The 26,984-nt window shown below is 28.0% G+C and overlaps 1 protein-coding gene across 1 annotated transcript; it reads left to right on the top strand.

Moving 5' to 3' along the window:
• The first annotated feature begins 748 nt into the window (after window positions 1-748).
• LOC129286425 (LRR receptor-like serine/threonine-protein kinase SIK1) lies at window positions 749-23,759 on the top strand. The gene is made up of 2 exons (XM_054922386.1): window positions 749-1,193; window positions 23,530-23,759. The coding sequence occupies exons 1-2, from the start codon at window positions 749-751 to the stop codon at window positions 23,757-23,759; spliced, it is 675 nt and encodes a 224-aa protein (XP_054778361.1).
• The last annotated feature ends 3,225 nt before the right edge of the window (window positions 23,760-26,984 follow it).

Genomic DNA, 26,984 nt, shown 5'->3' with positions numbered 1-26,984 from the left:
TCTACAAACTATGAGATTTCTATAGGAAACGGTATTCAAATTTGTATTGGGCTGCAAATTTTTCGTCCCTCTCTCCTTGTATTTTTGTTTTGATTATTTTGATTGATTGACTAATACGGAACCCATTCAATGCATGCTTTTTTATTTAAAACAAAATTGCTTGGGTTCCATTAAAAAAAATCACTCATTCCCGTAGAAATAGCACCGTGAATTACATATTCATCAATTGAAGACTCTTGATAGCTATAATATCCATGTGGTAAAATTAAACGAGAGAAGGTTAAAACAATATCTTCAGAAAACAGATATTATTTACCAAACGCACTAATTATAATTAATAATTTAGTTGAATTTCCTAATCTCATCCGGAGAGATGTTCTTTTAATTTTCCATTTGTTTTTGTGTTTGCATGCCTTGACTTGCTTTGGACTTGGAGAAGTATAAAATGATGTGTGTTTTCCTAGATACACAACTTGCAATTTTGGACAAGTCTGATATGCTAAACATGGGAAAATCTCTTTCCTTTCTTTTCCTTATGTTCTCACTCCATTCCTTCTTGTCCTCCTTAGCTTGGACTGATGCAAACATCACTATTGATAAATCTGCACTTCTTGGCCTTAAATCTTTTATCACTTCAGATCCACATGATTCCTTATCTATATGGTCTATTTCTTCTTCTCCATGTAATTGGGTTGGTGTTACCTGCAATACACGCCATAGAAGGGTCCATTCCTTGAATCTTGGTGGCATGGATCTTAAAGGCACCATATCTTCACAACTCGGAAATCTTTCATTTCTAGTTGAACTTGATCTCAGTAGCAACAATTTTTATGGTCAAATACCACGAGAGTTAGTTCAATTGAGTCGATTGAAACTATTGAACTTGGGCTACAATGGCTTTCATGGACAAGTTCCAGCATGGATAGGAGATCTATCTACACTCGAGCACTTAAATCTTCAAAATAACAGCTTTGATGGATTTATTCCACTATCTCTATTCAATCTATCAAGGTTGGAGACATTAGATTTGAATTCTAACTTAATTGAAGGAAGTACTCCTATTGAGGTAGGAAGACTTGAACACTTGAAAATGTTACGACTTTCAAGAAACAAACTTTCAGGAAGCATTCCTCAAATGATTTCCAACTTATCTTCAATTGAGTTATTACGTTTGTCTTATAACACTTTGTCAGGTATGTTTTGAATTATTTTTTATCCCTATGTTTATTTTTGCTCTAAATTGTTCTATTTGGTTAGCATGATATATTCCCCCAAGGATCATGTGGAAGGATCTTGGTTAATTTGTCTCGACTATTATATGTTCTTTTTTTATTGTTATACATGTTTTGATCAGTTCTCCTTTTCTTAAAAAATTATGAATTGTACTTTTTCAATAAATTACGTATGTACATGTGATTGGAGCATCGGATTTGTTCCTTTAATACAATGCATTCAAATAAGAGCCAGCACAGGAATAAGGAATATATTAGTCTTAATAACTGATCTACACGGCCATCGGTTCTTGAAAATGAATATCTATTCTAATATGTAAGACAAACTGAGGTAAAAGAATGGATTATCTTGATTGTAAAAGAACACTGCAAACTTGAATAAACAAAATGCATACTTTGGAAAATTCTTCCATATACTTTAGATATATTGACATATTATTCATGTTTTGATATTTGACGGAGGCATTCCAAATGAGATTGGTGATCTTCCACAGCAATATACAGATAATCTATCTGTCAAATAATCAACTTTCAAGCTCTATACTGACCTCTCTATTTAATAGTTCAGTTCAACAATAAGATTATCTTACTTTGATAGAATTTCTGTGTTTATAAATTGCCTTTCATTTTTCGTTTCCCACGTACATTATCTTTTTCATGGAAAGTTTTATTATTAGTTTTAAAACATACAAATCCATCCATATTTCTCAATGAATCACACATAAAAATTCACACACAGTACGAGACAAATTGACAACAAATTTATTCTATGGTTATTGGTCTTCCCAATTGTGGGTTGTGGCTTTTTAAAATTATGTTGTGAAAAATATGAATGTCTTGAGTATATATTATCTCGTGGCACTCTCTCTATCTAAGAGTATTGTGGCAAAGTAATTTTGATGATACATCCCATTCTCATAACAAATATATATGTTTATTCTCTTTCTACAGTATAGTTACTTTATATTCTTTGAACTCTTAAAAGATTTCATGCTGTCAATTAATAGATTTGATAAATCTCCCATGTTTAGTTCTACTATTATATATCATTTTTTATTGTTTTTATGATACCTATATCTATTTAGTGTTAAAAAGCATATTGTGAGAGCTTCTAATTGAATGCTCACTTTAATGCACCGCTACCTTGGTTTTATGCACGCTTTAATGTACCCCTCACTTGAATCTAAAAATGTAGGGCTTATTATTTTGATTTTTTTTTTTTTTTGTGGGTAAAATGTAGTGCTTATTCTATACTGCCCAACAATTTAAGCTGAAGATATTTTCATTCTTGAAGTAAAAGCTAGTTTGTTTAAACCATCAAATAAATTAATTTTTTTTTCATTTTTTAGGTGAAATTCCTTCATTTCTATGGAACATACCTTCTTTGAGAAAGGTTAAACTTGGAAGGAATCATTTAAATGGCAATTTGTCTAAAGAAATGTGTCATCAACTCCCCTTGCTGGAAATCTTGGATGCTGATGAAAATCAATTAGAGGGAAGAATTCCAAATTCGATAAGTAATTGTACATCTTTGAAAGAATTATATTTGAGTGCCAACTCATTTACAAGTATGCACTTATATACACATGTGTGTTTTTCCCAAAGTTATTATATGAATAAAATGTCAATTAACTCTGGATTAGAATATTAGATTATTTAATCCCAAAGTGATTATGGATAAAATGATATATAGGATATAAAAAATTATACCTTGGTGCTATTACATATATGTCTCTATACGTACATGTATGGGGTTGTGCTATTGGGGTGAATCGTTTTTATTTTTCTTTCTAACCTGTCGAATAGAAATGAATTTGAAATGAGATCATTTTGTTTACACACACATATATTTTGATGACACATACGCATGCAATGATGAAATATAATTTTAAATCAGTTATATTTGTGATAACTTTTCCAAATGCAAAAGTAACTACACATCTTTAAAAGGATTATATTTTAAAGGTTTTTATTACGTACGAGTGACAAGTTTTTAGGAATGTTTAATCTAGATGATTTGTAATATCTGCATTATCTATATTCACTATACCTATATAATTGGATAGGGATAATAGAAAGGACCACTTGGATTTTGATGCCTCTCTCTTGCCTTTTCTTTTTCATTTTCCCAGCATTTCTTTTGTGTGTATGTGTGCGCGCATGCTTTTGTTGTTTTACAAATATAGAAAACAACTTGGAAGGCATTAACTTCAATTATATCCATGATATGCCTAAATACATGGATGAGTTGTGAATTTTTGTTTCCAATATACAAGTTTTTACCAATATACTCAAAAAAGCTTTTCATGTTGTCAAATGCATTTTAAATAAGTATGTACTTTGTCATTTGTATTGCTACAAAAAATTTTATTTTGTATCAATAAAAAATATTTAATTTAAAAAAGAAAAAATCCCATATAAACAGTAGAATAAAAAATGATGATAGTATTATTTACATATATTGCTTTATGTGAGAAATAATATAAATTTAATAAACATAATTCCAATTATATCATAACAAGATTGACATTACTAATTACTGCTAATCTTAAATCAATAATTAGTGTAAAAATTTTAAAAAAAATTAAATTGTTTGAAAGTAAATCTTCTAACCAAAGCCCAATTATCACATATTCTGGTTCATTATTCCTTGCCTCACAGTTCAAGTCCATCTATAATTATTAAACATTTATTTCATATTTTCCCAAGAACTGTATATGTTATCTCTTTAGTTTATTTTATTTTTTAAAACTTATAGTAGACAAATTAAATAGACAAAAATATAATCATTAAACCCATTAATTACAAACATATTAGTTCAGAGTTGTGCTTTTTTCCCATTTAAATCATATTTGTCTGAGAACTGTATATGATAATTATTTTCTGCTATAATTATTAATCCAAACGGATCTAAAGGCACATCAATTTTTGAAAGTAATTATAACATTGTTTAAAAAACATTGTGAGAGCTGCTAACCATACAAGCTCACTTTAATGTAAAAAAAAAATAAGTGAAATTCTATCATCTTTCTGCAGCATTTCTTCTACAAGCTCACAATTTTTATTCTTTCTAAAACACCTATACCTGTTTAGTGTTAAAGAGCATTGTAAGAGCTTCTAATTACATGCTCAATTTAATGTAAAATATAAGTGAAATCCTATTAACTTTCTTCAAAATTTCTTCAATAAAAATAGATATAGCGACAAGTTATGGTTAATTCACCCCTTCCTTAATTGTATGCTTTCAAGGGAATTTTGTGTATTATTTTTACAGCTTTGCGTGGGTGACGAACATAGTGCTTATTCTATAGTTCCTCCAAAAGTTTCAATTGAAGATATTTTCATTCAAAAAGTATAGCCTTGTTTGCCTTCTTTGAGAGTTCTTAACATTGGAAGGAATCATTTAAATGGTACTTTGTCAAAAGAAATGTGCCTTCAACTCCCTTTGCTAGAAGTCTTTTTTATGATAATTATTTTGAGGGATGCATTATATTCGAAAATTAATATGTAACTACTCATCTTGGAAAGAATTATATTTGATGTCCAACTCATTTATAGGTACGTAGTTGTGTGAGTTAATTTTTTTCTAATATTTTTCTCCAATAAATTCAATGTAAAAAAGAATTTATTTTTCATCATCTCATTCATACTATACATTCATGTAATGGTTGATTTTATCTTTAAAAAATGTATATTATTCTGTCATTTAAACTTTCTTGAAGTGCTTGTCAAAATGATTAAGCCTTACAAGGCACAGATATGTTTTTTTTTTATATTCTAAATTATATATTAATTTTATTATTTATTATTATTTTCTTACAAATCTTTTATTTCTAGATTATGTTATTGAATTCCAAAGTCAATTATGAATTAAATAAGTGTTGATTATGTCAAGTCGTTAGTACCTAAATAATATCGTGGATCAACAAACATATTTGTAACGTGTTTATTGGTTTATCCGCTATTCATCTCCTCTAAAATAAATTTCAAATGATATTTTGCTTTTCATCGTTTCATTCATTTTGTATGTCATATAATGTTTTTTATTTTTCATGACACACACTCATGCAATGGTGGGGGCACAATTTCCCAGTACAAAATTTTGATAGTGAAACAAAATATTGAATCAATTGGTGAAAAACATTCCCAGTGCAACTAACTAACTGGATATCTTTAAAAGATTATATATTTGAAAAGATTTTGCAGCATATAGGTGACAAGCCTCTAAGATTGGTTAATTTTGATTATTTGTTTTCTCTATAATGATCTAATCTTAATATCTTATACAGAATATTATAGAAAAGATTGACTCATTGGTTTTGATGCTTCTATCTTTCCTTTTATCAAATGGGAATTTTCTTTCTTTCTTTCTTTTTTAATATGCAAATATATAAAAAATTACACGTCATTAATTATTCAGGAGGGAGAAGAAGAAGGAGAAGAAAGAATCCAGCAAGTGATTGCAATGACGGCACTTGGTGGATGGTGGTGGGCGGGTGCCGTTCTTGTCGTTTTAGAGATCATAACATGTTAGAACTTAGAAGGGTCCAAATTTACCATTTTCGTACATTCATTTATTTAAAATAAGATTACTAATGTTGATTAAATTATGTTGAAATAGTATGTACGTATGATAATAAATTATCTAATAAATAAAATGATCAAGGGTTCAAATTCTAGTTCTTACGTGCCTAGAGAGCAAGTTAATTTGGTATGATCTGCTTTTACTTACTTGGGAAAGATTAGTCTATGCTACCTATTAAAAAGCATTGTGGGAGCTTCTGTTAAAAAGCTTTCACTGTCTATTATTATGCATACTTTTAATGTATCCCTCACATTAATCTATACACGTAGTGCTTATTCTATACTGCCTCATTTACAGGTATATTTGGACATTGAATATATTCAATATATTTGGACAACAACTCATTTACAGGTATGCACTTGTGTACATATGTGTGTTTTTCCCAAAGTGGTTATGAATAAAATGTGAATTAGCTCTGGATTAAAATATTAGATCATTTAATTCTAAAGTGGTTATGGATTAAATGACATATATGATATGAAGAATTATACTTTGGTGCTATTACATATATGTCCCTATACATATATGGATGTGATTGGGCTGTTGGGGTGAATGGGTGTTTGTTTTTCTTCCTAATCTATTGGATATAAATAAATTTGAAATGAGATCATTTTGTTTACACGCACATATTTTGACGAGACACAGACTTACGTAATGGTGAAATAAAATTTTAAATCAGTTATATTATGGAAACTTTTTCCAAATGCAAAAGGTAACTACAAATCCTTTTAAGGATTATATTTTAAAGGATTTTATTACATACAGGTGACAATAAACTTTTAGAAATGTTTAATTTTGATGATTTGTAATATCTGCATTATTTTTTCACTATAATGATATATTTGACAGGGATAATGGAAAGGACTACTTGGATTTTGATGCTTCTCTCTTGCCTTTTATTTTTCATTTTCCTTGCATTTTCCTTTTGAATGTTATGTATAATTGAAAGTTATAAGAAAATAATGGTTGTGTAATTTGTAATTGCTACAGTCAAATTTATAAAGCTTTAGTAGGAATTTGTCTTGACAATCTTCTTGGTTACTTATTTCTGTGGTTATTTGTTCTTCTATCCTCTTATAATGAATTTCTTTATTAATAAAATTTATTTGATTTTGTTTTCTTTTAATAATATTAATCCTAAATATAGACTCTTGTTTTAACATTTTAATTTCTTTACTAACTTGAGGACTTATCCAGTTAAATTATTTTCTTTCCAGCTATTTTGGTAATTATACCTTCTATTCCAACTTTAAAAGGTATAAATTGCTCTAAAAAAGGAGTTCCTAAAATAGCAGGTTCATTCAAAGTTTTTATTAACATAAAAATATTTTTAAAACATATTCCTTGGTTGCAAATATGAGCATTTGTTAATTTATATTTTATATCAAGACGAGAGTTACTAGCTGTTCCAATTTTTTCATAAGTTTTCTCATAATATTTAGTAGAAATTAATCCTTTTTGAATACAATTCATATTTGCACCAGACTCTACTAAAACTACAATGGTTTTAGTAAATTCTTGATTAATTACCAAATTAACTTGGCAATACCATTTTCTATAAGTTATTTGAGATATTATAATAATATATCTATCTTGATTAATTCTGTTGAAATTTCATTAATATCTTCATTATTTTTCTCTATATCAGGATTTCCAATTAAAGCTTTTATTTGTAATATTTCAATGTCTCTTTGTGTCTCATTATTTTTTAATTCTCTTATTTCTTGCTTAATATTTCTAATTTCTTCTTGTAATTCTTTTATTCCTACTGTTTTATTGGAAGAGTTATCAAATCTTTTTATTATCTTATTTATAATAAGAGGTTCAGAGGTATAATCTAGATTGTTTTTATCTTCCCTATCAATAATATCTTTTATTTTTAGTAAATATTGGTTTTTTATATTTTCATCCTGAATTTTATCATTATTCAATTAAAAATTTTAAGTTTTCTTTGTCTAAGGTATTTATTTGTAATTTTTTTGAACAATTACAAATTTCTTTACCTTGACATTCTTCTTCAGAAGAATATTCTGAAGAGGAAGAATTAATATTAACATTAAAAAAATTTTCTAGTTCTTCATCTTCTTCTTCTTCTTCTTCAGAAATTTCTGAATTAGATTCAGAAGAATTATTTTCTAACATTATCCTAAGCAAGTTTTGTTTATTTTCTTCACTAATTTGTAGTTCTCTAATTTTCTTTTCCATTTTACATTTGGACGCATAATGTCCAAATCTTTCACATTTATAACAAACAATATCTTTATTTTTTAATTTGGGTTTTATTATTTTTCTTATAGGATTTATATTTTTTATTTTTTGGAAAATATTTATATTTGTTCTTTCTATTTTTGTGATAAAAAGGTTTATCTAAGGATTTATAATACTTTTTTCCTTTTCTTATTGAAGGAGCTTAAATTTTTTCAAAACCATATTGTTCACAAAAATCTCCTAGTTCTAGCTTTCCTTGTTTAGTTTCATTATGAATTTTCTTTTGCATTTTTATATCATTACATAATTTTAATCCTGTAATATTAATAATTTGTATTATTTCCCCATATGTTAAGGCATTATAATCTATGGCTCCTAATCCTTGTCTTTGTTTTATTTTATTTTTTACTTTTTCAGCAAAGAGCTTTGGTAATCCAAAAATAAATTTTTCTTTCCAAATTTCTGAATTAGCATCTTGTCTTTGAAAAAGTTTGGGTATAAAATTATCTTTATACCATCTAAAATCTGCAAGGGTTGGACATCGCAGATTCATTAATTTAGTTAAATATTTTTTTGTATTCCTGTGGGTTCTCCAATAAAGTGTTTTATTATAGCATATTTGCAACCAAGGAATATGATTTCTTGCCACAAATAAGGACAATTATTGCCCCACTCTTTAAGAGATTACAAAAAAACCCCCCAGATTGGTCAGATAAAATGACAAAAATAGTACAACAAATAAAAGTTCAAGTCAAAAGTTTACCTTGTTTAGGAATAGCGAACCCTTTAGCTTTTAAGATAGTAGAAACTGATGCGTCAGAAATAGGATATGGAGGAATCTTAAAACAATTAGAAGAAGAAAAAGAGAAAATAGTGAGATTTCATTCTGGAGTATGGACAAAGGCTCAACATCGATATTCCACTATAAAGAAAGAAATCTTATCAATTGTTTTATGTGTTTCAAAATTTCAAGAAGATTTAATAAATCAAAATTTTTTTATAAAAGTTGATTGTAAAGCGGCTAAAGATGTTTTACAAAAAGATATCAAAAATCTTGTGTCAAAATAGATTTTTGCCAGATGGCAAGCTATTTTATCTTGCTTTGATTTCGAAATACAATTTATTAAAGGAAATGAAAATTCTTTACCCGATTTTTTAACCAGAGAATTTTTACAGGGGAAATTAAAAGATGAGTAAGAAGGATAAAGGAAAGGGTAAAGCTACAATACAGCCAAACACTCCTCAAAAGCCAGAGAGACCAATGAAAATAGGAGATTATGTATCAGCCAAATCTTCTAAACCACAGACATATGATCAAGCTGTAAGCTTAAAAGTAAGCCCTTCTTCAAAGAAAATAGAATTCAACCAATATGTCCCAAAAGAGTTCATAATGAATGTATGCCCTATTGAACCCGAATTTAGAAAGCAAAACATAGCCGATACAATTCAAGCCATTTTTTCCCCTCATCCAATTGAAGGAAATTGGAATTTCATTCCCCAAAACCTGAAAAAAGACAGAATATATTATGAGTATATTCTAGTAGCCACAAATTCTATAAGTATAACACATAAAGAGTCTGAAGGAAATCCATATAGTCATATAAAAATATTACAAGTCCTTACTCCCATCACTTGAGGCTATTCTCCATATACAGCAAAAAATTTTTCTAAAAATTATAAGGATCAAGTTTATAACAATTTTGATTATAAAGAAGCCTAGTTCAATGTTTTATACTATAAGAATTATAATCACTCCTAGTTTTTCTGGTTCGACCAGAAGTGTCCAAACACTTTTCCAAAATGGTTCCTTGAATGGTTCCATATTTTTGGACCAGTTAAGAAAATATTACCTAAAACTGTTGAAGAAGGATATAATCATTTCAGAGAAAATTCAAATCTCAAGGAAACAGAAAAACCCTTTTGGTTTTTCTATTATATGAGAGTGCCATGGATTATGAGTTGGTGCTTTTCTGTAATGGATCAAAGACAATCTTGTCCTTCCATATTTTACCTTGTAAGAACATTTAAGGTAAAATGGTGAGATAAATATATTCAAAATTTTGCGGGAAAAGAAGCAGTCATAAGAAAAATCCAAGGATTATTGAAAAAAGTTATGCAAGAAGTAAAGCAAAAGGCTGAAGAGTCAACATCCTTTCAAGCAAAAAAGAATAAGTTAATGACACAATTGGCAATAGCAAAAATGAGAGAAGAATAGGCCTCCTTAATCAATGAAGTAGCCTCTCAAGTAGCGTTAGAAGATGTAGGGTCATCTACTCAATAGATCGACACAGAGGAAGAGACAAATATCGAACGAGACATTTATGGAGCCGATTTTGAAGACTTTCAACTGGTGGTTCACAAAAAGAAATAGCAATCAATGCCATGCTGTGCCAAAAGAAGAAAGCAAAAAAGAATCATGAATAAGTTGATCCGACAGGCCATCACAAGAAAGCTAAAGTGGAAACAAGATTGAAGAAATTTGCTGCATGAAGACAAAAGAAAAAAATGGAAACAGAAAAAAGAAAGAAAAAAGTTGAAGCAATTATGGTCTGACAAAGTAGAGAAGTCACGGGTAAGGTTTAGTAACCAAACCCTAACCATTGTAAATAACCTGAGGTTTAGATAAACTAAAGGACAGAATATCTCTATAAATTTTGCTTCTATCAGTTTAGAAGCATCAGGTTCTTCTGTGTGTGCTTTTCTTTTCTCTTCTTTCTTGTCTTCTAAATAGTCCTCCTTCACTTGTACTCTTGCATTCCTTCCTTCATTTCATTATAAGCATACCCGCTGTACCCTTCTGTTTAATAATATTAAATTTTTTTATATATATTTTGTTAATGCTCTGTTTTACTTTATGATTGAAATATTATTTGCTGTATCAATTTTTTTAGGCCGCACAGCCCTTTTGGTATCAGAGCCATTGTTCTATTTTATTTGTCTATTTGTTTGTTTAAACTGTTTTAGTTATACTGTTTTCTTTCTTTTCTGGTGGAAACGTTGGCAAGCCTGAGAGCCTGTACCCGGTAGTGAGTGTAAGTCCATTGGATTGGGCAATGGTGTTCTCGTCAAACCTAAAAAGGTAAAAAATAGTAGGATTAGAAATAGTTAAAACAAATTAATGGATTGGTTTAAAAGGATAATTGGATCTGATTCTAGTAAGGAAGATAAATTAAGTGTTAAGAGTCTTAGTCTTAAGTCTAATAAAGAAATAAATGAACTTGAAGAGTCAGAAGAAATAGAAGAAATAAGAAATAATCAAATTTCGGGAGAGTCAGAAATAACTACAAAAATAATGCAGGAATTATTAACTAACTGGTAAATGCCGACTTTTAAAGAAAAAGAAGTTTATAAGGTTACTAGTTTTGATTTCTCATATGTCACACAAACAGTAGAAAAAGAAATAGGAATTAATAGAGAAAGAAAATATATCTACATGATCCCTGAAGAAACTATTAGGAAATTTAAAGAAAAATATAATTAGATGCATATAGGAATGATACAGGTTGCAGTTAAACCTAATTTTCGATTAGGTTTAGATGAACCTATATTTATCTGTTTAAGGGATAGAAGACAAGAAAAGGATTTTCAAAAATCAATTGTAGGAATTATACAGTCAAATTTATTCGAAGGACCAATATATTTTGATTGTTTTTCAAATTATGTTACTAGATTAAAAGATAATAATTGTAGAGAAGCATTAGTTATGGAAATAGGAAGTAAAGGAACTTGGGCCAAAGGTACCACTTATATGGTGGTACAGTATAGGATTATGTTTAAAATACAAAAAACTCACCAAAACTTTAAAGCTAAAAAAGAAAGCCCAAAAGGATAAACTATGTTAATAGAAATAGGAGACCCTTTTAAAACTTTGGTAATTATACCTAAGAAAATAAAACATAATGAAATACAAATTCCAGATAAATGGATATTTCTGAAACTCACCAAACCAGCCCCTTTAGAACAAGGAAAATTAAAGGAAATAATTACTACATCTGAAGGAGATGTTATCTATGAAATATTAAACAAATCTACCTCTTTAAGAATAAAAGAAAACATTCCCATAAGTATACCCAGAACGTCTTTAGATAATTCTAGTATAAACTATAAGTTGCAAGGAGTAGATTTTACACCAAATATTCCTAGACCTATTTTTACAGCCGAACCTTCGAAAGCTAGAGAATTTCCTGACAACCCAGAAGAAAACATTGAATTTGAAACTCGATCACAAATAGAAAGAGAATTTAAACCCTCTACTGAATATCATTCTTTAATGGTAATTAGGAAAGAAAGTTTTGAATTAAATAAAGATATTCTTAGAAAAATGTTTATGTCATTACAAAATAATGAAAAAAGAAATTGGTATTTTAAAACCTTTGATGAAGAAAAACTAGAGGAAATAAAACAAGAATATTATAAGGAACTCATACAACTTAGAACACATATAGACTTTTTTATATGGTTAGCAAAATATACTTACAATAATCAAATATTTAATCCTTTTAGCCAGAACAATCATCCATCCATAAACATGACCTCAATAAGAACAAAAAATTGGACATGTAAAAACAATACTTCAGTTACATCTATTCACCCTCCTTTAGAAGAAATCACATATAAAGTAGGAGAAACCAGTATAATTGCATCTGAAGTTACGCAATTTTTTATTATCTTATTTCCATGAAACACGTTATTTTTAACACTAACAAAAAATTAGTCATAAAAATTAGTAATATTAAATTCTTCTTTTCTATAAATGCCCTTGATAAATTATATTGTAGAGAGAGATCAATATACATTGATTTAATTGAAAGGTGATCTTGAAAAGTAGTTACAATTCTTTACCATGGTAGTGAGACAATCACTGTTAACTATGTTTATTAATCCCTGTGAAGTAGTTAAATGCTTTGTATATTTTGGTAATTACTGTTTGTTTCAAATCCCGCACTAACATAGATACTACTGAACAGTGATTAAAAATATAGATAACAAACTGTATGACTAATTAAAGACTCTGATCTTTTGGTATGCTTATATAAGCATAATTGTTAAGTTAATACAAAGCATAATATAATATTGTTATCAAACTAGTTTTGAAAAGTTGTAAAAGAAACTTAACAAGTCAAGTTGATATATTTCACAAATTTGAGATATTTATAAGCTGTGTGAAATAGAGTGTGACTTTAAAGCCCACTTACAAATTAAGTACGCCATATACCTAGAAATGAAAAGTTGATCGACATAATCAGTTGAAGTTTGAAGACTTTTGGGATACATGTTTTTGTGGAAGGGAGAATTCTGTAAAGCACGCGGTAGTTGTATCCAATGCATTATTTGAGTTTTGTAGGTGGGAGGAAATAATTATTGTTATGCGTCTTATTTATTTGCTGCATCAAAAAAAGTTTGTGAACATTAAGAGGACTTGATAAGTAATTTGGACTTCAAAGGGACATGTTGATCTCTATAAAGAGAGGAGGAGAGAGTGAAAAATAAGAGTCCTAACATTCTTAACACCAACAAAAAAATAGTAATAAAAAATTAATAATATTAATTTTTCATTTTTTTAAAAATTCCCTTAATAAATTGTATTGGAGAGAGATATTATATAAGGGAAAAAAATTAAAGGTGATTAATATATGTTAATTTTAATTGGAAGGTAATCTTGAAAAGTAGTTACAATTCATTATCATTATAGGGATACAAATCACTTTTGACTATTTTTGTTAATCCATGTAAAGTATTTAAAATTGGAAATTATTGAAATTCTCAATTTATTAATAAAATTTACAAATTTTCAATAAGCCTATAATAATAAACTTATTAGTCTTAGTATTACTATATTTTTCTACAAATGGGAACATGGTCCAACTCATAGGAAAAACATTTAGCAAGGACACAATTACTTTGAAAGATTAATTGTTGTCCCCTAAAAGAAGTCAATTAAAGACTAAAGACTTTTGGGATATATACCTTTATTATGGGACATTTCCGTGAAATACGCACTAGTTGTATCCAATGCATTTGAAAATAAAAATCTAGCTAAAGAATGAGAGCCTTTAGCTGAGAAAAATTAAATATTGTTTTGCATCTTGATTATTTAGCCAATCCAACATATTGTTACTACATTACTTTTACAGTTTTACATTCATAATAATTATCACTTAAATGATATTATTAATTACTTTGTATATAAAGAAAAAGTCAATCATCATTTATTAGGTTTTTTTCCCATTTTATGTTTTCACAATTTTCTTAGTAGATTAAAATATAATGTTGTATGAGAGAGAGAGAGAGAGAGAGAGTATTTTTAAGAATAAAATATTTAATAAGAGTAAATTAGAAAATTTCTTTTATTTTAAACAACAATCATAATTTAACTGCCTCTTCCTAATTCTAGTAATGTAATTAGAAGTAATTTGTATACAACAAGCAGAAGAGTATGTAATATTACTTTGGGATACTTGAATTTTGTTTTCGAGCAAAGGATTCTTGAAATTTCCAACTTTGTCATGTTGCAATAATTGTTTCTTTTTAGTGTTGATGTATCATGTATGTCATATTGCAATAATTTTTTTCCATCCTTTTTGTGAACGATATGGAAGCAATTCTTTTGAATTTTGATGTTTCTTTTTACTGTTGATGCATCGTGCACGTCAGGTTGCAATAATTTTTTTGATTCCTTTTTGTGGTGCAATAATAATTGGGAGTAGTGGAAATTCAAGCAGCTTTTGAAGACAGAGCACAAGCAATTCTTTTGAATTTTGATAGCGTTTTTAGCTCTCTTAAAGTCGTCTGCTCATAGGCCTCTAAGATTTAGTCACAACTCACAATTTAAGTATGCAATATACCAATAAATAAAAATTAATAGCCAGATGGAGTCAATTAGAGTTTGCAAACTTTTGAGGTCTACTCACAAGTCAAAAATGTCATATAAATAATATGGCCATGTTATTAAATTAAATTTTATCAAAATCTCCATGAGGTTTGTTATTTGTCAATACACATATACATTTAATTAACAAATTCAATACATGCACTTATTTGGTCTGACAAAGTTGCGTACATAGTAAATTTAACTACGGTTGATAGCAATGTGAATTTTGAGTGTTCACTTAACGAATGCTGATTTTAGTGAATTCTAAAGAATCAACAACCTGTTACGGAGATGTTCTCTTTGGATTGGGTTGCTAGACGGCTAGACCCCATCCCAACTAGCTCATTTTCTAGATCATGCTCCTTTTAAATCTTGGAGTATTGGATTTAATTTTTAAAATTGCATGGTTGGGTTTAGTTATACTTCAAGTAATATCATGTCAACATAGCCTGACTCCTAAGAAAAATACTTATTAAGGACACAAATCACTATGAAAAATTGAATGATGTCCCTTAAAAATAGTTGATGCAAAGAATAAGAAATGAAATATTACATGTTGAATAATTTCTTCTATTATCATGCTGATGAGGGGTCATATTTTCATTATCATTGTATTATTTTGATTTGTGGTCGGTCAAAACAAAAATTTTTGTTTTGACAATGAGTTTTGGATATTTATAAGTTGTTTTGTGTAAAACGGAGTGTGGCATTGAGGTCTACTCAAAAGTTAAGATAGAAGAAATAAAATAAATAGGTTAAAAAAATAAAAGTAAAAATAAGATTATCAAAACATGAAAGGGGATATGTGAACTATATTCACAAGAGAGAAAAGTAATTTAGTTCATGAGATTGAAAGTCATGATTTATGAGGTTTTTGGAGGTTATCTACCCTTTTCCAACATATAAAGTATTAAATAATTAGTATGAAATAAAAATAAATATAAACAATTAACACCAAGACATCTCAACCTAAAATGAGAGAAAAGGCCTCGATGAGGAGGAAGAAGGCTCTACAAGATGAAAATAGAAGAAGCGTTATAGAATTGATAAAGAATTGCGTTTTATATTTTAAATTCAGTTGAAAATACAATTGATATAGTGTGATGCTAATGGAAAAGGAATGGGCGAAGGCAATATGGACTGGAAATGTGAGGCAATAATTAATTGGGCTTAGGAGATATGGGCTGATATTGAAGGAGTTATTAGGATACGTGGATGGAGGAACCAAAAGTTATGCAAAAGTTCTTTAGTGCAAAAAAAAAAAAAAAAAAAAAAAGCAAACACAACAAAAAAAGGCTATGCAAAAAATGGTTCCTCTCTTTCATTTTTTTTAAAGAAAGAAGGGGCAAAAGCCCAATAGTACTCTTTCAATTTTGATTTTATTGCTTTATTACATTTTTCCTTTCATAATCACAGTACATTAAACGAAACTAATTCCAACTTGTCTACATCTATGTGTTGTTTTCCTTTCAATAAAAACCGTACCACAAATTTAATGATGTTTTTGTATATACTGCTTTCATGAAAAAAAATAAAATGAATAATAAATATGAAAAAAAAAGAATATATCATCCAAAGACTAAGAAAATACTTCATAAAATTAAGAAACTAAATTGAAACTTGATATAAAATTATAGGATGAAGGTACATTTTTGGCTTTAACATTTAAATAATTTTAACCAATTTACTTTTTTATTGATTTTAACTTATTTCCTTAATTTTTTGAAAATAGTTGGTAAAAAAAAATAGTTCAAAATGTCTTGGAGGGGAGAAATAAAGGTGAATTAGCCAATCTTATACATCATGTAATATCCAGAAAATGAGCACAAAATGTCAATTTCAGGTCAGCATTCAATAAAAAAAAGGGTGAAGGTGTGAAATTACCTAGTATCCTTAAGGGAAGAATACTAGTGAATACTAGGTGTGAAATAATTTGAAAGGGAAAATGAAAATTGGGAATTATATTGTTTCTCATGCCCCTTGCTTGGGATCAGATTTGAGCATGTAAATTTAATATTAGGATCGTTCTTCTTTGCTTCAGTTGATGGATTTCGTGCAGCATATATTTAAGCTCTTCCATGACCTAAAACAAATAGTAGCACTATTAAAATACATTGTGCACAATTGATTCCAGTGATAATTATTCAATCTCACAATTTAGGAATTATTTAATGTGACAAGAATTATTATGAATGAGGTGGAAGACAATAGCTTAGAAAAGTACCCAGGAGTTCCTATTAGTTAGTTCACAACCTAATAAGACACTTCAAAGACTTAAGTGGAAAACAACCTAGGATTTAATTAAACTAATTATAGCTAGTTCATGTGTACTATGTTGTTGTGATGTGTGAATTATTCCTTACCTATGAAGAATAAACTAAAAATAAATTCATCTTAGGAAAACTGAACTAAAATGCCTTAATCTTAGCCTGTCTAGTTTCTATTATTTTTTGTTTTAAAAAATTGTTTTGCAATATAATTTTTAAAATCATTTTTCAAAACAAAACAAAAGGAAAATTTGTTTTGTTGTGTTAATTTAAAAATAATTTTAAAAATTAAAAAATCAGTCAATAGTGATGGTTACCAATGGTTAATGATGGTGAATTATGATAATTATTATTTAAGGTAACTGTAGTTTTTAATAATTAAATATAATATATTTTGAAAATAAGAAAAATAAAATAAAAATAACTTTAAGATGTTTCTATTTTTTTATTTCAGAAAACAAAAAAATGAGAACAGTTTTGGAAAGAAACAAAATTAAAAAACATTCCTCCAAACGAGTTTTTTAATCTTTTTGGGTTTTTTTAAAAACTGTTTTTAAGAAGTAGAAACTAAACACGCTTTTAAACTTTGCAACTTTTTTACAATATTTTGGAAATTACAATTTTGGCCCAAAAATTTTGATATTTTCACTTTTTACACAATTTTTTTCAAAATTGCAAGTTGAACCCAAGTGATATTTTTCCCTCTTGTATAAACAAAAACCAAATGATCCAAAAGGTGTATAAAATAGTCATTTCATGAAGATTAAATGACAAAAACAAATGAAAATGTGGTTGGAAAGTAGGTAAGAAATTGGGAGAATCATATTCAAGGACTTGGTGAGAAACTTATTTTCAAACAAGGATTAATAACAAGTCTCATTTGAGAAAAAAAGTTCATGTTTTTATTTTAATAACAATCCATTTCATATTAGTCCTTACTTGTGAACACTACAAAAGAAAAATACTTTTGGCAGAGAAAGTCCAAAAGTCACTGCTAAAGACTTTTAGTGACGACTTTTCACCGCCAAAGAGTCACCACCAAAAATCTAGTTACTAATAGTTTTGGAAAGTGACAAACATAGTCTCCGTCAAAAGTATACCTTTGATGGCAAATGTACACTTGGTCGCTATTAAAAGCTATTAGCCATCAGACTTTTGATAGCGATCATTTGATGGTGAAAAGTTGTCACTGTTAAAAACCTTTAGCGGCAACTTTCGGTAGTGACAAAAAGAGCCATTTCATGCCACGTTAGTGTCTTCTCATGCCATGTCAATTAACACCTTATGCCACATTACCTGCCACAGCATGTGCCATATTACCTTGCCATGTGTGCACCACATCAAGCCAGATTACTTGACAACTTGTGTCATATCGCCACCATGTGCTGTAACATCCTAGATTTTATTGGGCCCTAGATTGTTGTTAGCAACTTTACAGAGGGCAAAAGATTAAATATTGGGCCTAAAATAGTTAAAATATTTGTATATATATATATAATAAAATAAATAAGGACAATAATTAAAGTGAGTAAATTTAACAAATGTTTGAAACTAACTAAAAAAATTAATTGAAATCATAGTAGTCAGATAATTTTGTAAGTTCTATTATATATCATATCATTTTAAAATTTTCTTCATGTATATATGTATTTAAATAATGATAACAATAATAAAAGAAATTATTATAAGTTTAAAATTATAACCTAGTGAAAACCCTACCCTTCTGATGATTTATTTTTCCTCACCCCTTTCACGCGACCGCAAACAGCTCTCCTGCAGGTAACTCTTTTAGTTCCTCTTTTATACCCTAATCGATTTCTCTTCTGGAGGCATCACTCAGGTATACATTCATATATGTTATATGAACAACCATAAAGCTGTTAACAATTGTCCCTTTCCCGAAAAAGTTGCTGTTCTTTTTCTTCCCTTAGTGATTTGTCTGCATCAAACCTTGTTACTCATATGCCTAAGAAGATAATAACAACAATAGTTTTCAATTTGCTTATCCTTTGGTCCCATGCACAGGAACTAAATCCTCCTGTTTTCAATCTCTTTATATATATAACCTAATAAAATGATAGTTTTAAATGATTTCATATACAAATGAGAGAGAGGACGTGAGAGCATATATATATATATATATACTAAAGCCTATCTTCTTTCCTTATATATATAACCTAAGAAAACACGTATATCTCACTGTCCGCTTGTAGCCTTCTGATGCTTATTATAGTTGCATATATATAAGCATATTATTATTACATACTTATAATAGTAGTATAATAAATTATATATAAGTAATTATACAATAATAAGTTAGATTAACACTTGAGACTTGTAAGTTTAGGAACGTGTATAATTGAATTTTGACATGAAACTTGACTATTAATAAATTAATTAAATTATAAAGTGATATGAATTTTAAAGGAAAATACTGGGCCCTCAAGGGTAGCACTAAGGTTTTATAGTCATTTTAGAGTAACCATAGGATAGCTGTAGGGAAATTCTTGGTAACTTTAAATTCTTTATTAATATTTTTATGCATGTGATTTTTGTAGACTCTCACTGAGAGCTCTTCTTGCTTAGTTTTGCTATATGGATGCATGTGCTCAAGGAGAACAGGTAACTTGAGGTTTTTTTCATATGTGTGCAAATTGTGTGTTTGATAATGAATGCATATAATCATAAATTTAATTGTAAAAAATTTATATGTTACTTAAACTTGTCAAGCATGCTTGTAGCTCGGCTATATATTATTGGTGTTTCTTTTCAAGCATGCTTGTAAATGTAGATTAATAGATACAAATGACATGTATTATTTAAGAGTGGTTAATTTCTTTCAAACATGCTTGTACATTAAGTTGATTGAATGAGATAAGTCTACTCGTTTTCAAGCATGTTTGTACACGATGTAATTGTTGTTTATGTGCAGCATGCATTGAGGGATGGGTGAAGAAGAGGTGATGATGTTAATACATATATGATTCAATAACCACGTGGTTTGCCTCCACTGCGCACACAATGGTTAGCCTTTTTCAAAGCATCATTCCTCAATACTTACCTAGCCGGGTTTGTAAAGGAGGAATGTGAGACAATGACACCTCCTGGTTGGGTTTTTTTAAGGAGGAAAGCCATAGTCTAGGCTTGGGCTCTATACCTTTGGCTGGATACATCTCAACATTAGAGAAGCTTGGTTAGTCCAATGTGCGGGTTAAACCGTATATAAGCCTATAGTTCTAGTCAGTGAAATAAGGATGGATGAAGTAATAAGGGAGATTTTTGGTATTGCATATTAACATGTTATGAGCTATTTCCTATGAAATTCTTATGTTATAACTAAATGATGCTTATGAACTCACTTGTATATTGATTGTATAATTATGTGATTGAAGTTTGTGCATATATGGTTTAACTTTGGTTACTGAGATGTTAGTGCTCACCCCTTCTTTAACATTTTCCAGGTGAAGGCCTGAGTAAGAATTAAGGGAAGGCACCAGAGGAGTGAGCCTTTGGCTCTTGTACTCCTTGCAGCACATGCAGGATTATATTTACTTTTTGCCATAACTATAGGACTTTTTGTTATTTTTAGACCATATTTCTTTCATTCTATTTGCTTTTAGTTATTGAACGATAGTCCACCATAAACTAGCTTAGATTAAGATTTCTAGAATTTGGTTATATGTTAAATTATGATGTCACAAAAAGAAATTATGCTTTGAATTAAATAAAGTGGGTGTAGCCTTTGTTCTTCGATAATGGTTTGGTAAGTGTCTAGATAGTAGGACAAGGTGTTACACGTGACATGTTACATATTCATTGTGAAATATGCCCAAACCAGGGTTTGAGCCCTTAACCTCCACCTCCCAAGTCTTACGTCTTTCTTTTGCTAGTTGATCTAAAATACACCTGCAATTACTCTATGCAAAATTAAATATAATTATTTAACTACATATACATATATCAAATAATTTATTATTAGAAATATATGAATATATATTTTATTTTATTTTCATTTATGAATATGATAAAATAATTTATATGAGTGTGTATATATATGGATTATATTTTAATAATATATATTTTTGTTGTAGCAAATATTATTTTTGTTAGGAATATGAACTTAAAATGAAATAATTTTTAAATATTAAATAATTTTCTTATAAACATTTAACCAATTTTTAAATTTTATTTTTATTTTTAAATGAAAATAATTAAGTATATAATTATTTATAAGTATTTATATATATTTTACCTTAAATATCTTCTACTTTTTCTTCCATATTTTTCTTAAAAATTAATAATTAAATGATTAAACTTTTATCTTCTCCCAAGTTAAATACTTCCCCTTATTTTATTAAAAATAAATTTATCTATAATTTTTTAATTATATTAAAAGATCTTTTAATAAAAAATTTATTTTAATCATATAAATTTTGTTAATAGTCATTTTGAATAATTATTCTTTATTATCTTTGAGATAAGAAATGGGTGGACATGTGATAAATTAGAAGTAGATGCTAAAAAAATCTAAATTAAAAATCTAAGTGGATATTTTATAATCAAAATAGAAAGAATCTTATCTTAACTCGATCTAGATTAGTTTAGACTTCCATTAAAGTCTTTTTAATAGAGTCAATCTCAAGATAATAGGGAATACTTTTCAAAAATTTACAATAAAATAAATGAACTTTAATAAGTTTATATATAATTTCATCTATAATTCAAATATTAACATAAATTAAACAATCAAGTTTACAATTCTCATCCAATAAAAATCCCAAAAAATTTAACATTAACAATTAAACAATTTGAGTAATTTGAAGAACAAGAACTAGATGAGAAACACTACTATAGAATACACCCATACTTGATGTTTATTTTTTTTAATACTTGATTATTTATAACGATCAAGCAACATTGTGACATATATTACAACCAATTTTACTTGATGATTAAAAATTGTCAAGTATTCTCCACCTATTTTATTTGTTGCTCATTTTAAATAACTATCAAATATGGAGAGTTTTATTTAAATTATCTTGTGATAGTAAAAAGTAGAGTTTAGCAGACAGAGTAGACAACATATGTTTACTAAGCTAAGCATCAAGTGTGTAATATGTCAAGTAGTTTGCAATGCTATTTGCATTTTATAACATCTATACAACTTTAACATTTCAATGCCATTTATGTATATGTCTGTAAGTAAGTATTTATGTATAACTTAGTTTGATTATAATTTGAAATTTTTTTTAAATAATTCATAAAAAATATAAAAAATAATTCATTTATAATTTATATATAACTTAGCTTGATTATGTATACTAACTTAATAAGATCATTATTAGAAAATAATCCATAAGAAATTTTTTAAATGTAATTATTAAAATAAATCATTATTAAAGTGCTAGCTTAACAAGTTCATTATTTTTAAAAGTAATCATTATTGATCTTATATATATTTATTTATCATTCTATATATAAATACCGGCAACAAATTTTTCTTTTAAAAATAATTATGTAAATTAATTTTTATAAATTTTTAAAATTTTTGAAATTATTTAAATTTTATAATTATTTTTTTATGAAAATACTTTTAAAGTAATTGCATAATTTTTTTTAAAATTTTTAATTATGTTTTTATGAAAATACTTTTGACGGCAATAGCTTGTCACCACTAAGTAAGTTCATATATATTTTTAATTTTAATTATTTTTGTGAAAGTGCTTTTGGCAGTAATAGTTTGTCCCCATTACAAGTAATTACATTACTTATTTTTAATTTTTTTAATTATTTTTATGAAAATACTTTTGGTGGTGACAAATTGTCACCTCTGAAAATAATTATATACAAGAACATTGAAATATGTTATTAATAGAAAAGGACTTATAACAAGTCATGATTTGAAAAAAAAAAAAAAGTCATTGTTCCTATTTTAAATAACAATTAATTTTTTGTCAATCCTTGTTTGTGAATGACATTCTTCAACGGTCCGCATGTACGAAGTTCCCCTTTTATCTTGACTTCATTATTTCATTTATGTTCAGGTTTGCAAGTATTGAAAAGAAGTTTGCATAGATACATTGTTCCTTCAATTATATTATAATGATTTTTAATTTTAAATGAAATAAATTTCTCCCTCAATTGATATTTTATTTAATTCAATTGTTAACAATTCTATAGCATGTGAAGAGTGGTAGTTTATTGAAACAATTTTTTTTTCCACAGAGTAAAAGTTTGATTTTATTTTATTTTAAATTTAAATTATAGAAAACTTTTGTGTCATTTCTTGTAATATTCTTGTGCCCTTGCTTATAATTTTCTTTGTACTCTTTCTCGTAGTTTTTGTCAATTTTATCTGTTGATCAGATTTTATCTTCTTGGGTTGGAAAAAACAGAGCATTTTGCGTTCTCCTTCTTCTTCACCGACATCTTGCTCCTCTTCTCTCCTCACCGTCGAATTCCTCCCTCACTGTCGGACTGCTCTCGTTACTGTCACTCTTCTCCTCTGTTTGCGGAACCTCGCTGTGGTTCCTGTTGCAGCTTCACGATCCTCTGTTTCTTTCTTTCCTCGGTGCTGGTGTGGTGTGCGTGGGTAACCAAGGAGTTTGGGCTTCTTGAATGTTGTTCCTTTCGTCTTCCTGCAGTGGTCTGCATGCTTAAGAAGTGACTTTCTGAATTTTTTTTTTTCTCTCCTCCTTTTCTGGTCATCCGTGGGTGTTGAAGCTAAGGGATTTGGCTCTTTTGTTTTGTGATGCTATGGCTTTTAGGATGAGGGTTGAAACTTCTACTTCTAGCTGATTGTTTTTGTGGCCTACGACTTTAGCAAGGAAACTTGAGAAAATTCAAAGGCCACAGTGGTACTTTGAAGTTGGTAGTTATTAAATTTGAATTTAAGTGTTGTTTTGATTAATGATGGAGGCCAATTTATTTTGAGACTACGCTGGATTTTAATTAAAGAATTAAATGTTGAAAGTTATTGAAATTCCTTAGATGTTTGCTTTATGATTTAATTGATGGAAATGCCCTCAAGTTATTTATAGAAATACTTAAAAAAAAATTGAGTGAAATGAATGTTGTTAAACTTCCATGTTATAGCTTGAAAGAGTATATATAAATTTTCATTTAAGCTAATAATTAGAATATTAAAAATACCATAGTAGAAGAAAAAAAATTAAATAAAACTCTTGTTATAATACTGTATTAAGTTTAAATAAAGGATAAGAAGAGTTAATGTGATGTATTATGAATTATAATTGAGGATGAGGTATAAGAAGAAATAAGGATGAATTAAGATTTGTCAAATAGTATGATTAATTTAAGTATATTAGAACTTTAATGAATATAGTGCTATCTTGATTATTGCTTGAAATTGTAATTGTTGTTATGTTGTAAGGGATGAATACCACCTGATAAGGTCTTCTCTTGCTCTAGTTATGTTGTCAAATACTTCCTTACATTAAGAAAAGAGTGAATAACTGATTTTAGGATTGTAATTTACTTGTTAGGAAATTAATGACACCCTTGGAATTAAATGACAAGTTGAAGTGAAGCAAGTTTTAGAATTATTGAAAACTCTTAGATAAGTAAGTAATGTCCCAAATAATTTCTTACAAAGTGTTTATAAAATTTCTTATTTAAATTTTTACATTATTCTTTTCTAAGTTGTATAAATATTCTTGTCAATTTTAATTTTAGGATTCACAAAATTCTTTTACTTGCCAAACTTTTATATTTACTAGTTTATTATGGAGTCCACTTCATGTTCATTAAGAATTATGCTATTGTTAAAGAATATTTAGAGCTGGTACATTATTAACTAAATATTTATTCTAAACATTTTTATTGTTTAAATTGTATGATTTATATTACAGTTACTAAAATAGTGATTCAAGCATGAAGAAAATTGAGAAGAAAATTTGACAGTTGAATATTATATTTTGAAAAGAATGATTTTCAATGAATGTTTCAACTCCATGTATGCTTGATTTTAATTAGGGGGATTGAATTTAAAATGCTGGATGTTAATGACAGTTTCGTTAGCCCTTGGCATGCCATGATACATTTAGCTAAAAAGGTGCTTAGGAGATAGCCTCATACGACAATCAACACATGTGGAGTGGTGGGATGATTATTTGTAAACATAGTACTCACGCTTGTTTTTATGGTTTCAAGCCGCGCTTGGCAATTACTTACCATTGTGGACTGTGTCTATGCTTGTTAATTATTATGATAAAGTCCCACTAAAAGTGAATTTTTGGAAACTTATTATTTGTAAATTTATTATATTAAAAAAATTATTATTTGATCATATATGATTTTATATGATAAATTCCCTCCTAGGTTAGATTTAAAAATTTATTGTTTTATATTAGTTATTTACAAACATTTTCTCTTGATTATATCATTATTCAAATTTTTTTTATATGATTTTATGAGTTGTATGGTTCTTGATAGCCTATAAAATTCCAAAATTATTGGTTTATAATTTTGTCATTCATTGCTAGTTAAAATATACGTTTTAATTTTTCATTGATTTATTTTAAATTAAACTTTACTAATTACTACTTTACATATTTTATCTATAATTTGATTAGGCTGCTATTTACCAAAAAATTTATTTGATTTCAAATATTGAAGTTGACCCTGCACTTCTTACTGATCATGGAAGGGTTCTACTACTTTTTTGGACAGCAAAAGCACATGTTAGTCATTTTGTTGATGCAAATATATATTGTATTATGCAAATTTTAACTTATTACTCTACATATACCGTAGTTAGGTCCTAGACTTTATTTGTTATTGTAAAATCTACTGGTGTGGAACTAAGCTCCTTTTTGGTTTGGGTGACAGGTGTTGCTACTGTAGAAATTTTAGGAGATGTTAATTATAGGAAAGATTGCCAAAATTTCTAAGGAATGTTAAAAATTTTACCAACTTTATAATTATATATATATTAGAGACTTTTTTTGACTAGTAGGGATTATTTATTAATATTTTATCTTAATATTTAGTTGATTAAGGCTTATAGAATGTGAGTTTATCTTATATTCCATGTCAGTCATAACTTTAGTACTGGGGTGTGACATAACCTGTATTACAAAATATGCTATCTCTACAGCATCAAGCGCTAAATGTACACAACTCATGCATAATTCATAGAATAACATAAGAGTAGGTAACAAAAACAATGATATGGAGATAAATAAGGCAGTGTTTCGTTGGAGAAGTTGGAGGGAGGGAAGGGGTTGTTACACAAGGACTAAAATAATCCTTACTATACTCTCCTCTCACTCCCAACACTCTTCTATAATAAAATTAATTTTTATATAGTATGAAAATATAATTATGTTTTTATCATTGAATTCCGGCCCAAAAAAATCATTGAAGTAAAACTTTTTCTAACGAGATAATATATTAAAATTCATCAAATCATCTGCATAATAAAAAAATTATTATAGATAAGTTAAGTGGTACTCAACAATTAGAAAAATAATAAATTATGATATGAACAGTTTTTTATAAAAGAAGAAAAAAATTAGGAAAAGAATTGAAATGATATAATGTCAATTAAGAATTAGCTCACTCCCCTCCAAAGTCCTAAACCAAATAAGAATTTTCCTCCCCTTCATCTCAACCAAATAATAAGTTCAGTCTATTAGGGCACTTTTGACATAAGCTCTCCTATAGGCCTTACTTTTTCTTTTTTAATTTTATTTTAATAGCCTATCAAAGTTCTTATCACAGAAGCACTCCAATAAGTTTTAACTATTTTTCTTTTTAAATTTTTTTATGTGACATAGCGAAGCGCTTATTGTAAAAGC

The sequence above is a fragment of the Prosopis cineraria genome, unplaced genomic scaffold (assembly GCF_029017545.1).
Source record: "Prosopis cineraria cultivar Desert tree isolate PC_DT_omini unplaced genomic scaffold, ASM2901754v1 PC11, whole genome shotgun sequence".
Classification (NCBI taxonomy): domain Eukaryota; kingdom Viridiplantae; phylum Streptophyta; class Magnoliopsida; order Fabales; family Fabaceae; genus Prosopis; species Prosopis cineraria.
This window is presented reverse-complemented; position numbering and strand designations above follow the sequence as displayed.

What these genes read in the sequence shown, in the direction of transcription:
- LOC129286425 (XM_054922386.1), top strand. Translation starts at nt 749, where the DNA reads ATGGATCTTAAAGGCACCATATCTTCACAACTCGGAAATCTTTCATTT. An exon ending in GTCTTATAACACTTTGTCAG is followed by an intron (nt 1,194 to 23,529) that starts GTATGTTTTGAA and finishes TCTGTTGATCAG; the next exon opens with ATTTTATCTTCTTGGGTTGG.